This window comes from Lipotes vexillifer, unplaced genomic scaffold (genome assembly GCF_000442215.2).
Source record: "Lipotes vexillifer unplaced genomic scaffold, Lipotes_vexillifer_v1.1 scaffold583, whole genome shotgun sequence".
In the NCBI taxonomy this organism is placed as follows: Eukaryota; Metazoa; Chordata; class Mammalia; order Artiodactyla; family Lipotidae; genus Lipotes; species Lipotes vexillifer.
Window position 1 is genome coordinate 1,460,737 of NW_006784184.1, and position 13,229 is coordinate 1,473,965.

Sequence of the window (13,229 nt, forward strand, 5' to 3'; positions counted from 1 at the left end):
AGAGTAGCTGACAGAAGATCAACAGGAAGTAGACACTATAAACCAACTAGACCTAGCAGACAACTATAGAACACTGCACCCATTAACAATAGAATATACATTCTCAAGTGCATTCTCCAGTGTAGCTCATATGCTAGGCCATAAAACAAACCTCAGTAGATCTTCAGAGGTTGAAATAATGCAAAGTATGTTCTGAGACCTTATTGGAATGAAATTATAAATCAATAGCAGGACAAATTTTGGAAATCTCATAGATACGTGAAAATAAAACAATGCATTCCTAAAGAACCAGCGGGTCAAAGAAGGAGTCAAACAGGAAATCAGAAAACATTTTGAGGTGAATTAAAATGAAGATACAACGTGCCAAAATTTATGATATGCAGCTGTAGCAATGCTTAGATGGAAATTTATAGTTGTATATACCTATATTAAGGAAGAAGAAAGATCTCAAATTAATAACCATCCTTCCCCTTAAGACAATGGGTAAAGAAGAGAAAACTAAAGCTAAAGCAACCAGAAGGAAGGAAGTAATAAAGATTATAAAGGAATACTATGAACAATGAACCATCAGAAATGAAATTAATGCAGCTCCATTCACAGTAGCATCAAAAAGGATAAAATACTTAGGAAATAATTTAACAAAGGAAGTGCAAAACTTGTACTTTGAATACTACCAGACGTTGTTGAAAGAAATTAAAGATGGTCTAAGTAAATGGAAAAACACCCCATGTTCATGGATTGGAAGCCTCAGTGTTGTGAAGACGGCAGTATACCCCAAACTAATCTGTAAACTTGAGCACAATCACTGTCAAAATCTCAGCTGAGGGACTTCCCTGGTGGCGCAGTGGATACGACTCTGCACTCCCGAAGCAGGGGGCCCGGTTTCAATCCCTGGTCAGGGAGCTAGATCCCACATGGATGCTGCAACTAAGGAGTTGACAAGCCGCAACTAAGACCCAATGCAACCAAAATAAATGAATTAATTTTTTAAAAATCTCAGCTGATTTTTTTTTTTTTTGTAGAGGTTGACACCCTGATTCTAAAAGTTACAAGGGGGGCTTCCCTGGTGGTGCAGTGGTTAAGAATCTGCCTGCCAATGCAGGGGACACGGGTTCAAGCCCTGGTCCAGGAAGATCCCACATGCTGTGGAGCAGCTAAGCCCGTGCGCCACAACTGCTGAGCCTGCATGCCTAGAGCCCGCGAGCCACAACTACTGAATCCCATGTGCCTAGAGCCCATGCTCCACAGCAAGAGAAGCCCGTGCACCACCACGAAGAGTAGCCCCCACTCGCTGCAACTAGAGAAAGCCTGCACGCAGCAACGAAGACCCAACGTAGCCATAAATAAATAAGTAAAGTTACAAGGAACCCAGAATAGCCAAAACAATATTGAAAAGGGGACAGATTTGTAGGACTCAGACTTCCTGGTTTCAAACTTACTATGTAGTAGAAGTAATCAAGAATAAGGATAGACATATAGAACAATGGAATAGAATTGAGGGTCCAGATGTAAACCCGTATATCTATGCTTAACTGATTTTCAACAAGGCTGTCAAGACCATTGAATGGGAAAGAATAGTCTTTTTAACAAATAGTACTGGGACAACTGTGTAGCCACATACAAAAGAATGAAGTTGGACCTTTACCTCACATCATATATAAAAAATAACTCAAAATGAGCTAAAACTATAAAACTGCTAGAATAAGACAGAGGTAATTCCTCATGACATTGGCGTTGGCAAGGAATTCTTGGATATGACACCAAAAACACAAGCAACAACAACAAAAAATAGATGTTAAACTTCTTCAAGATTAAAAACTTGTGCTTCAGAGGACACCAAGGAAGTGAAATAACAACCCACAGAATGGGAGAAAATTTTTGTAAACTGATAAGCAACTTGTATCTAGAATAAAGAACTTTTACAATTCAATAATAAAAAGACAACCGAGTTAAAAAATGGACAAAGTAGCTGAATAGACATTTCTCCAAGGATGATTTGCAAATAGCCAATAAGCACATGAAAAGATGTTCAGCATCATTAGTTATCAGGGAAATGCAAATCAAAACCACAGTGAGGGGGCTTCCCTGGTGGCGCAGTGGTTGAGAGTCCGCCTGCCGATGCAGGGGACACGGGTTCGTGCCCCGGTCTGGGAGGATCCCACATGCCGCGGAGCGGCTGGGCCCATGAGCCATGGCTGCTGAGCCTGCGTGTCCGGAGCCTGTGCTCTGCAACAGGAGAGGCCACGAAAGTGAGAGGACCACGTACCAGGAAAAAAAAATAATTAACAATAATTTCTTGACATTTTCAAGTAGTCAATAAAAACAAATTTCCAATTATCTCATAAGTTTATTCTTTAAGATATGCACAAAGTTCCCCATTCTAGTTCCCCCTTTATCTCTTTCTTCCTTGCTGTTTTTTTCCTTCCAAGTCCTTTGTCCTGTAGAGTTTCTCACAGTCTAAATTTTGCCGTTCGCACTGCAGTGGTATAGCTTAATATATTCCTGTTCCTCTGTATTTACTGTGAATTGGTAGTTGGATCTAGAAACTTGGTCATATTTTTGTTCAGTCTCTTTTGCAGTGTCCTACTGCTCTTTCTGTTAAGTTATAAACCATGATGATTAATGCTTCTTTATTTTGGGGGGGGGCGTGCAAAATGGTGTTCTTCTAATTCTGACATTCGTCATTTATTAGCTGCAATATTTCTATAAAGAGAAACCTTTCATATTCTATTTGATTACTTAAAAACACTGTTTATATTGGAAAGGCAGGATAAATGCTTTATTCTCCCCCCTTTTAAAATTAATTAATTAATTAATTAATTAGTTTATTTAGGCTGCACCGGGTCTTAGTTGAGGCATGTAGGATCTTCATTGTGGCATGTAAGATCTTTTATTATTATTATTATTATTTTAAATTTAGTTGCACTGGGTCTTAGTTGCAGCTCATGGGATCCTTTGTTGTGATATGCAAACTCTTAGTTGCAGCATGCATGTGGCATCTAGTTCCCTGACCAGGAATCTAACCTGGGCTCCCTGCATTGGGAGCCTGGAGTCTTAGCCACTGGACCACCAGGGAAGTCCCTCTTTCCTTCTTTATAAAACCAGTTTTCAAAATAATTTTTTGGTTCATTAGCATCTTTAAAGGTGATGGATTAGGTTTGGTTTTTTTTCTAGTGTCGTGTGAACTCATGAATGTATTTCATTGATTCAGTTTACTGTTGCATTTTTTGCCATTGGGAACCTCCTCAAAGTGACTTGCATTTTGGCATACCCCTAGTGATCTTTGATAGCTTCCTTGCATAGCTGTTAAGATGCTCCAGGTGGACATTTACTGGCCCCAGAGTGTGATCTGCCTTTTCTCTAAGGAGCCATGATTTCTTTTAGTGGGAAATAGAATTTGAAAGCCAGTCTGGGTGCTAGGGTTATTCATGGCTGAATATTAACTACGTTATGAGTTCATACTGATGCTTTTAATTCAAATTCAAGGCTGTCAATTCAAATTGCAACTTTATCTTCACCTTTTAACCACTGATAATGAATAGATATAGGCACTTTATATAGCCAAACCAGATAGAAATTTCAGGACATATATCTATCCATTCATGTATTTCACTGCTTCTGTATTATGCTAAATACTGGACAGGTTCAAAATGTAAATTAGACACCATAAGATGTTTTCACCGAATCCTTTTGCTCTCTGCTTGCTCCAAGCTTCTCACAACTTGCTTTTCTGCCTCTGCTCCCTACACATTCTTTAGATGTCTTAGGCTCTAACAAATTCAACAGGATGAAATTTACCAGTGACCTACATAAAACCCAGTATTTAGGTCCAGCTCCGACCTCTTCCCTGAACTCCAGAGCAGAATGGGCAACTTCATATATACATGTACTCTCGGATATTCCTCTCAGAAGTATTTTAGATTGTATGCTTAAAACCAAAATATTTCTTTTCGTTCAAATATAAGCCCTACCAAAACCAGCTCTTCCTCTTTCACTGCCTTGTTTGGTGAAAATACCATCCACTCAACCATCCATGTCAAAACCTAGGGTTACATTCTTGTCTGCCACTACTCCCCCATCCCATCCCCAACACAAAATCATGCCTAGGTGGTTTTACCTCCTAAATATTTCTCAATTTATGTTCTCTATCCTCACTGCCACTGATTTAGTTCGATTTTATCTTATCTTACACTTGTACTGCTCTGACAGCCACCCTCTATCTATATTGCTACCAGGATAATCTTAAAATGTAGCTGTAAATAACACTGCTCTTCAGTGGTTCTCCAGTGGTTACCTATTGCATAAGGTCCTAGGCCCTTAGCATTGGTATAAACATAAACATAAGTGGCCTCAAAGAAGCAGTGTTTCAAGTCTCAATTCCTCTGTAAAATCAGATTATCATCATCTTACCTCACGTGAGGTAACATATCTGAAGGTCCTAGTGCTGCATTTGCTGCTGTACACAGTCAACTAGTACAGATACTTCGTATATAAATTCCACCTGGATATTCCTATTAGAGGCATCTTAAATTCAGTATGTCTCTCTCCCTAACCTTCTTTTCTGTCCTTGATTGGTTTTAATTAGAATATAGGGTGGGAACGAAGTTATCTCAGTTCAGCTTTAACATAATTAAAACCTTGTTAGTATAATTTGGAAAATTAGTTTCCAGTTTTGAGATGTGGCTGGATATTTAAACATGCAAATTCTTATTAAATATCAAGTTTCACATCCTCGCAAATTAGTTTCAAGGTTAGCAGTCTCATTACTTTCTCTTTAATCATCTGAGGCAGCCACCTCACTTTATATGCTGGAGAACTACTCCATTTTTTTTTAGTTTTATTTATTTATTGGCTGTGTTGGATCTTCGTTGCTGCACACGGGCTTTCTCTAGTTGCGGTGAGTGGGGGCTACTCTTCGTTGAGGTGCACAGGCTTCTCATTGCGGTGGCTTCTCGTTGTGGAGCACGGGCTCTAGGCGTGCGGGCTTCAGTAGTTGTGGCATGCAGGCTCAGTAGTTGTGGCATGCGGTCTCTAGAGTGCAGGCTCAGTAGTTGTGGTGTGCAGGCTCTAGAGCACAGGCTCAGTAGTTGTGGCATGCGGGCTCTAGAGCACAGGCTCAGTAGTTGTGGCTCGCGGGCTCTAGAGCGCAGGCCCGGTAGTTGTGGCACTCGGGCTTAGTTGCTCCACGGCATGTGGGATCTTCCTGGACCAGGGCTCGAACCCATGACCCCTGCATTGGCAGGCAGATTCTTAACCACTGTGCCACCAGGGAAGTCTGAGCTACTCCATTTTAATCTCAAATCCTCTGATAATTTTTTATCAGTTAATCTTTATATCAAAATATACATATTCAAGATGTGCTCTGTGTCTTATAAGAAATAGAGTAGATATTTTGAAATTTTATCTCCATTTCATTTTATTCACACTTTTTCTAGGGTAATAATAGAAGCTAACATTTATTGAATGTTTACTGTGTGCCAGGAATTGTGTTAATTCAGTCCTCTTGACTATCTTGAAAGTGTAATTTCCATTCCTGTTTTACAAATGAGAAAACTGAAGCATAGAGAGATGAAGTAACTAGACTTAAGATTTAATGCTTGAATGGTAAATGGAGGAGTCAGAATTCAAAACTTAGTATTTGTCTAACTTAAACTATTCTAGCAACTGGGCTGTATACCTTATTTGGTAAATGTTTTTCAACCCAACTGCAAAACAGAATCATAGGATACTTTTTTTTTTTTTTTTTTTTTTTTTTTTTTGCGGTACGCGGGCCTCTCACCGTTGTGGCCTCTCCCGCTGCGGAGCAGAGGCTCAGCGGCCATGGCTCACGGGCCCAGCCGCTCCGCGGGGTGTGGAATTTTCCCGGACCGGGGCACGAACCCGTGTCCCCTGCATCGGCAGGCAGACTCTCAACCACTGCGCCACCAAGGAAGCCCTATTTTTCTCTCCTTAAAGTATATGTTGTTTAGCAGTGGCCGCTTTCGTAAACACGTATGTACTGTTTCATAAGTAATTTGGAATAAAAGGAATGGGAAGGAAACTTTCTGAATTACTCACTAGTTCAAATTGCAAACTATTACAAAATACATTTTTATTTTGAGTGCTATATAAATTTTGCATTAGTAATTGGATTGAAAAAATATTTATTTGAGAATTTTAAATGAGTTCCAAATTAAATATGTAACTACACACATACATATTCATCTACACACATATGGAGAGATATGAGGTTTTTTTAAATAGAATTATCTAATTTATAAAAATTTCAGGATATACTTTCTGGCTTCTGTACTATCCATATTATGTATGACTTTTTCAAATAACATAATTTCATCCCAAGTTTTGCCACAATGTATGTTACTGCAGTATTTCTAAATTATATTTGTCTGTGTAATTTATTATAGAGTATGTCATGAGACTAAGTTTTCACAGACCTGTGTTTGGAAATTAGTGTAATAAATATATGGTATACAGGGCATTTCCCAGTCTAATCTTCATCTTCCTTCCATTCCATACCTCCATCTGTATTACACTTTGTACCATATGTGTGTAACCATTACATTGAACAAACACAGTTTACGGAAGGTACTCAGAATCCATTTTATTTTTGTCATCCACCATCCATATAAATTTATTCTGTGGAGTTAATACTCCCTCCAGCCTCTTGAAGGGCAAGTCTTAATAACTTTTCTGGTTACTTTCAGGGAATAGAAACATTATTTTCAAGAACTAATAAATTTAATTCAGAGTGTGAGGTTTGTTTGGCTTCCTTTTTCTTTCTGTTTTTCCTCTCTGCACTTTTATTCCTCCTCATTTGCTGACTGTGGTTTCTGGCCCCTCCAGGATTGAGAGAAGCAAGGATTAAGAAAAAAAGGTCTTTAATAACAGTAGCAGCAGCGGCTGATGTTTCTGTAGCATTTATTTCGTGCTAAGTACTGTTAAAAGCACTTTATGTGTATCAGGCCAGTTAATGCTCAGAGCTCTCTGAAGTAAGTTCTGTTATCCCTGTTTCACTGCTGAAGAAATTACGGTGAAGTTTGGTGACTTGCCTAAGGTCCCACTGCTACAAATGGCGGTACCAGGATGTGCACCCAGCATTTGGGCACCAGAGTCTCTTCAGCCACTCCGGGCGTTGCTTTTATATACTGTTAGGAGATGGTAAGGATACGTCGTAGTCTTGGCCAGAGTTTAAATCAGACTTGTATCCATTAGATTTTTTTCAAGTGTGACACATTTTCTGTAGACCTGAAACAAAGGGCAAATTTGCCTTAACCCCTTTCCATTACTGGGGAGTAGAAGGGAGTGGGAGAGGGTTTGAAACTCACAACACACTGATCACTCGGCAAAGTCCTTTTCTAATATTTAACTCTGAACGTTGAAGGTGGGTGTAACTCAAGGTTGAAACTAAGTTTTCCCCTGCCTCCATGCCCAGGTGGCCTTGCACCTCACTTTGGATGCAGTATCTGTTGTTTGGGGCCTCCACCCAAAGCAAGATTGAAATGTTTTCAACACCCTGTTGCACGTGTTCTCCAAATATACTATTTAATTTCTTGCTTTCACACCTTTGTTCATGCAGATGGTCCCTGGATTATGAGTATCACTTGCTTGAAGGCACGTTCCTCCCTGAACCACGTGATCCCGATCAAACTAAGTGCTCCTGATGGCCTGGCTTTTAAAGAAGTCAGTTTACTGGGGTACAGCAAGTGAACAAAAAACTTCCAAGTAAAGCTTTCCCATTTTTTTCCCTCTTCATCTCGTTCCTGCGAGAGAGAAATCAGCAGATACGTTAAATGGTAGTTTGGTCAGATCAGTCTTAGCTGCCTGGTGTCTCGTTGTGATTGCTTGTCTTTGGGAAAGCGCACGGGCAGGTTTATATTTGAGATGTCGCCTCCGATTGGTCAGGGTGGTTACTTCAGCGGCCTTACCTGGCTGGCTTGGCACAGAGCTGCATGCCATTTATTGTGTTATCAGACTAAGAAGAACCTCAGATTGGTCATTTTGTCTTCTCATGTTGGGATATTCAGTGAATTTTTTATATTTATTGAGCTGGAAATCTTTAGAGTGTCTTTTTTTAAATCTTTTCCCCTTCACATGTACATTTACTTACAAAGAACATTCGAAAGTGATGTTTATGTAGTGGATTGATGTTTGAACTGACGACCTCTGCATGCCCACATTTAGAGTAAGTGCCGTTAACAACAATTTGCCAGTACAGTGCATACACTGTACGCAAGGCACGTCAGGCTGGTGAGCGCTCACTGAGATCGTGTGAGGTCCCATGAGAGCCTGGCACTCCCATCTGCTTTATCACCCAGCAGAGCTCTACTTTGATTATGCCCTGCCCTCCATGGTGCCTCTCCTGCCCTGCCCATTCAGAATTAAATTTTTCTTTGTTTGCTTTCACATAGCACTAGCTGTGTAGTTTTAATTAGGTACGTGTGTCGTCTTCATAAAGACTGTAAGTTTTCTGTGTTTTTTTGGCTGCATTGGGTCTTCATTGCTGCGCATGGGCTTTCTCTAGTTGCAGTGAGCGGGGGCTTCTCACTGCGGTGGCTTCTCTTGTGGAGCATGGGCTCTAGGCGCGCGGGCTTCAGCAGTTGTGGCACGTGGGCTCAAGTACTTGGGGCACACGGGCTCAGTAGTTGTGGCGCACAGGCTTAGTTGCTCTGTGGCATGTGGGATCTTCCCGGACCAGGGCTCGAACCCATGTCCCCTGCATTGGCAGGCGGATTCTTAACCACTGCGCCACCAGGGAAGCCCAAGACTGTAAACTTAATGAGGTCAAGGACAATGTTTTATTTTTAATTGTGTTCCTCTCTTTACATAATAAAGTTCCTCACATCTAATCAGTCGATTATTGAATTAAGTTTTCAATAGTATAAACAAAATCAGTCAGTAGTATGATTTGACTGTCAGAATACCGGGTTTAGTCTTACCAATATTTGTACCCAGACAAGGGAGGTAAAAATAGTAAAGTTATGCTCAAGTTATAATCCTGCCATACCTATCATATTGTGTACAACTCTGGGAACCAGTCTTAAAGGAATATGGGAAATGGAGATTGTTGAGAGCATAGCAAGGATGTTCATCAAATTTTAAGGAGAACTTAAAGGGACAAGGGATGTTTAGCTTAAAGAATAGAACCTTAGGAAAGAATGGAATGTGATTGCCATCTTCAGTTTTTGAAAGCTTTTTCAAGGGGAAAGAAGAAGTAGACCTACTCTGCATGACTTTGGGGTTCGAACCAAGAGGAACTGAAACCCTAGGGTTTTGCAGCAGTATGGTGCTTTTTAAAAGAAAAAAACTGTTTAATGTGCAAAAAGAAGAGAATAAACACCCATAGTCTACCAGTGATTCCCTTGAATGTGATGAAAGCTACCATCAATACACACATTCTTCTGTGTGCAATTTCAGAAGGATCATGGCACCCTTAGTGAATCCATGAATCTCTAGTTAAGACCTCATGTACTCTTGTTCTGTGTGTGTGTGTGTGTGTGTGTGTATACAAATATAAACGTGTGTATATTTCACAAAGATGATTATCATCTATATACTCTCATCACATTTTTCTCTAAATACATAATGATGACCACTATTGAATGTTCACTGTATTCAGTAATTGTGCATTCGTTTAATACTCAGAACCACACATTTTTCCAGGTCAATGAAATATTCATCGTCTTCAACACCATTTTTAACTGGTGGCTATATTTTTGAGACATTTGAAATCTTCTTTATCTAGAGATGACTTACAAAAAGTGTTTCCCCAAATTTGTTTTGCATTTATTTTAGTACTTTTTTTTTTTAAAAAAAAAAAGAAAATTTATTTGTCTTAGATAAAATAATTGATGTACATAGCTATGTGGGGTTTTTTTGTTTTTGTTTTTACATCTTTATTGGAGTATAATTGCTTTACAATGCTGTGTTAGTTTCTGCTTTATAACAAAGTGAATCAGTTATACATATACATATGTTCCCATATCTCTTCCCTCTTGCATCTCCCTCCCTCCCACCCTCCCTATCCCACCCCTCTAGGTGGTCACAAAGCACCAAGCTGATCTCCCTGTGCTATGCGGCTGCTTCCCACTAGCTATCTATTTTACGTTTGGTAGTGTATATATGTCCATGCCACTCTCTCGCTTTGTCACAGCTTACCCTTCCCCCTCCCCGTATCCTGAAGTCCATTCTCTAGTAGGTCTGTGTCTTTATTCCTGTCTTACCCCTAGGTTCTTCATGACATTTTTTTTTTCTTAAATTCCATATATATGTGTTTAGCTATGTGTTCTTGTATTGGAAAAGCAATCTAACAGTCAAAAGACCCAGATCTTAGCTTTGGTTGTCATTTGTTAGCCATTTAACTTCTCTGAGCATTAGTGTTTTCTTACCTTTATCAAGGGGCTAGTACAAGCCTCTGTGACTTTCACATAGAGGATGTAAAAAGAGTTTAGGGGGAAAGTACTGTAAAAACTGCCTGAAGTCCTTCTCTAGTAGGTCTGTGTCTTTATTCCTGTCTTACCCCTAGGTTCTTCATGACATTTTTTTTTTCTTAAATTCCATATATATGTGTTTAGCTATGTGTTCTTGTATTGGAAAAGCAATCTAACAGTCAAAAGACCCAGATCTTAGCTTTGGTTGTCATTTGTTAGCCATTTAACTTCTCTGAGCATTAGTGTTTTCTTACCTTTATCAAGGGGCTAGTACAAGCCTCTGTGACTTTCACATAGAGGATGTAAAAAGAGTTTAGGGGGAAAGTACTGTAAAAACTGTTATTTAAAAGTATTATTAGATTTGCAAAGTTAAAAGTATTTAAGAATGTCAGTTTTTTACATTTTTAGTGAATAAATGTAAAATGTGATACAGGCAAACCAACTTTTTTTTTTAAGGGAAAATCCAATCAGTTGATTATTAAACATTATTTGTTTTATAAATTTTCTTTCAGAAAGGTGCTTTTATCGTGTTAGTAATCTAAACAGCAGTAGCTGCTTTCACTTGAGTGCTCACAACGTGCCAAATACTGTGCTCAGCATGTGCGGCGTGTATTGTCTCATTTAGTCCTTATAACAGCCTTGGAGGAATTGTTGAAGAAAGAATGCAGACCTATCACGTCATAAAACTTAGACTCTTGGTCACTTGTATTTACTCGCTTTATATCCTAAAACAGGCAGGATAAAGCATTGAGGTTAAGAGTGTAGGTTCTGGAGCCGGCCTGACTGGATTTGAGCCCTGGGTCTGCCACTTAGTAATTTTCTGACCTCAGCAAGGTAGTTAACCTTTTTCTGTTAAATGGGGATAAAATGTACCTAGTGGTAGAGACATCATGACAATCAAATTATCGAATGTGAAGCACTTAGAACTATATCTGGAAAATAGTATTCTATAATTTTCATTATTTGCAAATTATTATTATTTAAAACTGTGCAGCTCATTAAGTGTGACATTAGCTCACAGACTCCACTGATAGGACAGATATAGAGAATGTATTTTAATATATTTCTTACCTTGAACTAACTTTCTCACTACCATCTTTCAGCTTGTTGATTTAGCATGGTGGCCTCATGAAAGCCATCTAAATCACCTTTTATTTCAGCTACTAAACCATCAATTAATGCTTATTTTATGTATCTTTTAGGACATTCTGATTCATTTGCATCCTTGAAGAGCATCGGTAGAAGAAGGAGGAAAAGATGGGTGTGAAAACATTTACTCATAGCTCCTCTTCCCACAGCCAGGAAATGCTTGGAAAGCTAAATATGCTTCGAAATGATGGACACTTTTGTGATATCACTATTCGTGTCCAGGACAAAATCTTCCGGGCACATAAGGTGGTACTAGCAGCTTGCAGTGATTTCTTTCGCACCAAACTTGTAGGCCAAGCAGAGGATGAGAACAAGAATGTGTTGGATTTGCATCATGTTACAGTGACTGGCTTTATACCCCTTTTAGAATATGCTTACACAGCCACTCTGTCAATTAACACAGAAAATATCATTGATGTTCTAGCTGCAGCCAGCTATATGCAAATGTTCAGTGTTGCTAGCACCTGCTCAGAGTTCATGAAATCAAGCATTTTATGGAATACACCCAACAGCCAACCAGAAAAGGGTCTAGATGCTGGACAAGAAAATAACTCTAACTGCAATTTTACGTCTCGAGATGGAAGCATTTCTCCAGTGTCTTCAGAGTGCAGTGTGGTAGAAAGAACCATTCCTGTTTGCCGAGAGTCGAGGAGAAAGCGCAAAAGCTACATTGTTATGTCTCCTGAAAGTCCTGTAAAGTGTAGCACACAAACAAGTTCTCCACAGGTATTGAATTCTTCAGGTTCCTACTCAGAAAATAGAAATCAACCAGTTGACTCTTCTCTAGCTTTTCCCTGGACTTTTCCTTTTGGAATTGATCGAAGGATTCAGCCTGATAAGCTTAAGCAAGCAGAAAATACCCGGACTTTAGAATTACCTGGCCCATCTGAGACAGGTAGAAGAATGGCTGATTATGTGACTTGTGAGAGCACAAAAACTACCTTACCTCTGGGTACCGAGGAAGATGTCCGGGTCAAAGTAGAAAGGTTAAGTGATGAGGAGGTCCATGAGGAAGTATCCCAGCCTGTCAGTGCATCTCAGAGTTCACTGAGTGATCAGCAGACAGTGCCAGGAAGTGAACAAGTCCAAGAGGACCTTCTGATTAGTCCACAGTCTTCCTCTATAGGTATAGTGTCTTCTGTGTTTTCCATAATGCTATGAAGTCAAGTCTAGCTTTTCTTTTTTTAAAAGATTTAATTTAATTTTCTTTTTTTTGCCTGCGTTGGGTCTTCCTTTTTTTTTTTTTTTTTAATAAATTTATTTATTTAGTTTTGGCTGCATTTGGTCTTCGTTGCTGCATGCTGGCTTTCTCTAGTTGCAGTGAGAGGGGGCTACTCTTTGTTGTGGTGCACGGGCTTATCATTGCAGTGGCTTCTCTTGTTGAGGAGCGTGGGATCTAGGCGCTCGTGCTTCAGTAGTTGTGGCACATGGGCTCAGTAGTTGTGGCTCACGGGCTCTAGAGCGCAGGCTCTGTAGTTGTGGTGCACAGGCTTAGTTGCTCTGTGGCATATTGGATCTTCCCGGATCAGGGCTTGAACCCATGTCTCCTGCATTGGTAGGCGGATTCTTAACCACTGCGCCACCAGGGAAGTCCCTGTGTTGGGTCTTTTGCTGTGTGCAGGCTTTCTCTAGTTGTGGCGAGCGGGGGCTACT

At 39.8% G+C, this 13,229-nt stretch overlaps 1 protein-coding gene across 2 annotated transcripts in view; it reads left to right on the forward strand.

Moving 5' to 3' along the window:
- ZBTB44 (zinc finger and BTB domain containing 44) overlaps positions 1 to 13,229 on the forward strand; it is a 67,444-nt gene that overhangs the window by 32,243 nt on the left and 21,972 nt on the right. For both annotated transcript variants that reach the window (XM_007456581.1, XM_007456580.1), the window contains exon 2: positions 11,630 to 12,702. In XM_007456581.1, the coding sequence (XP_007456643.1) occupies positions 11,685 to 12,702 (1,018 nt within the window). In that variant the 5' untranslated portion in view covers positions 11,630 to 11,684. The remainder of the gene's footprint in view (positions 1 to 11,629; positions 12,703 to 13,229) is intronic.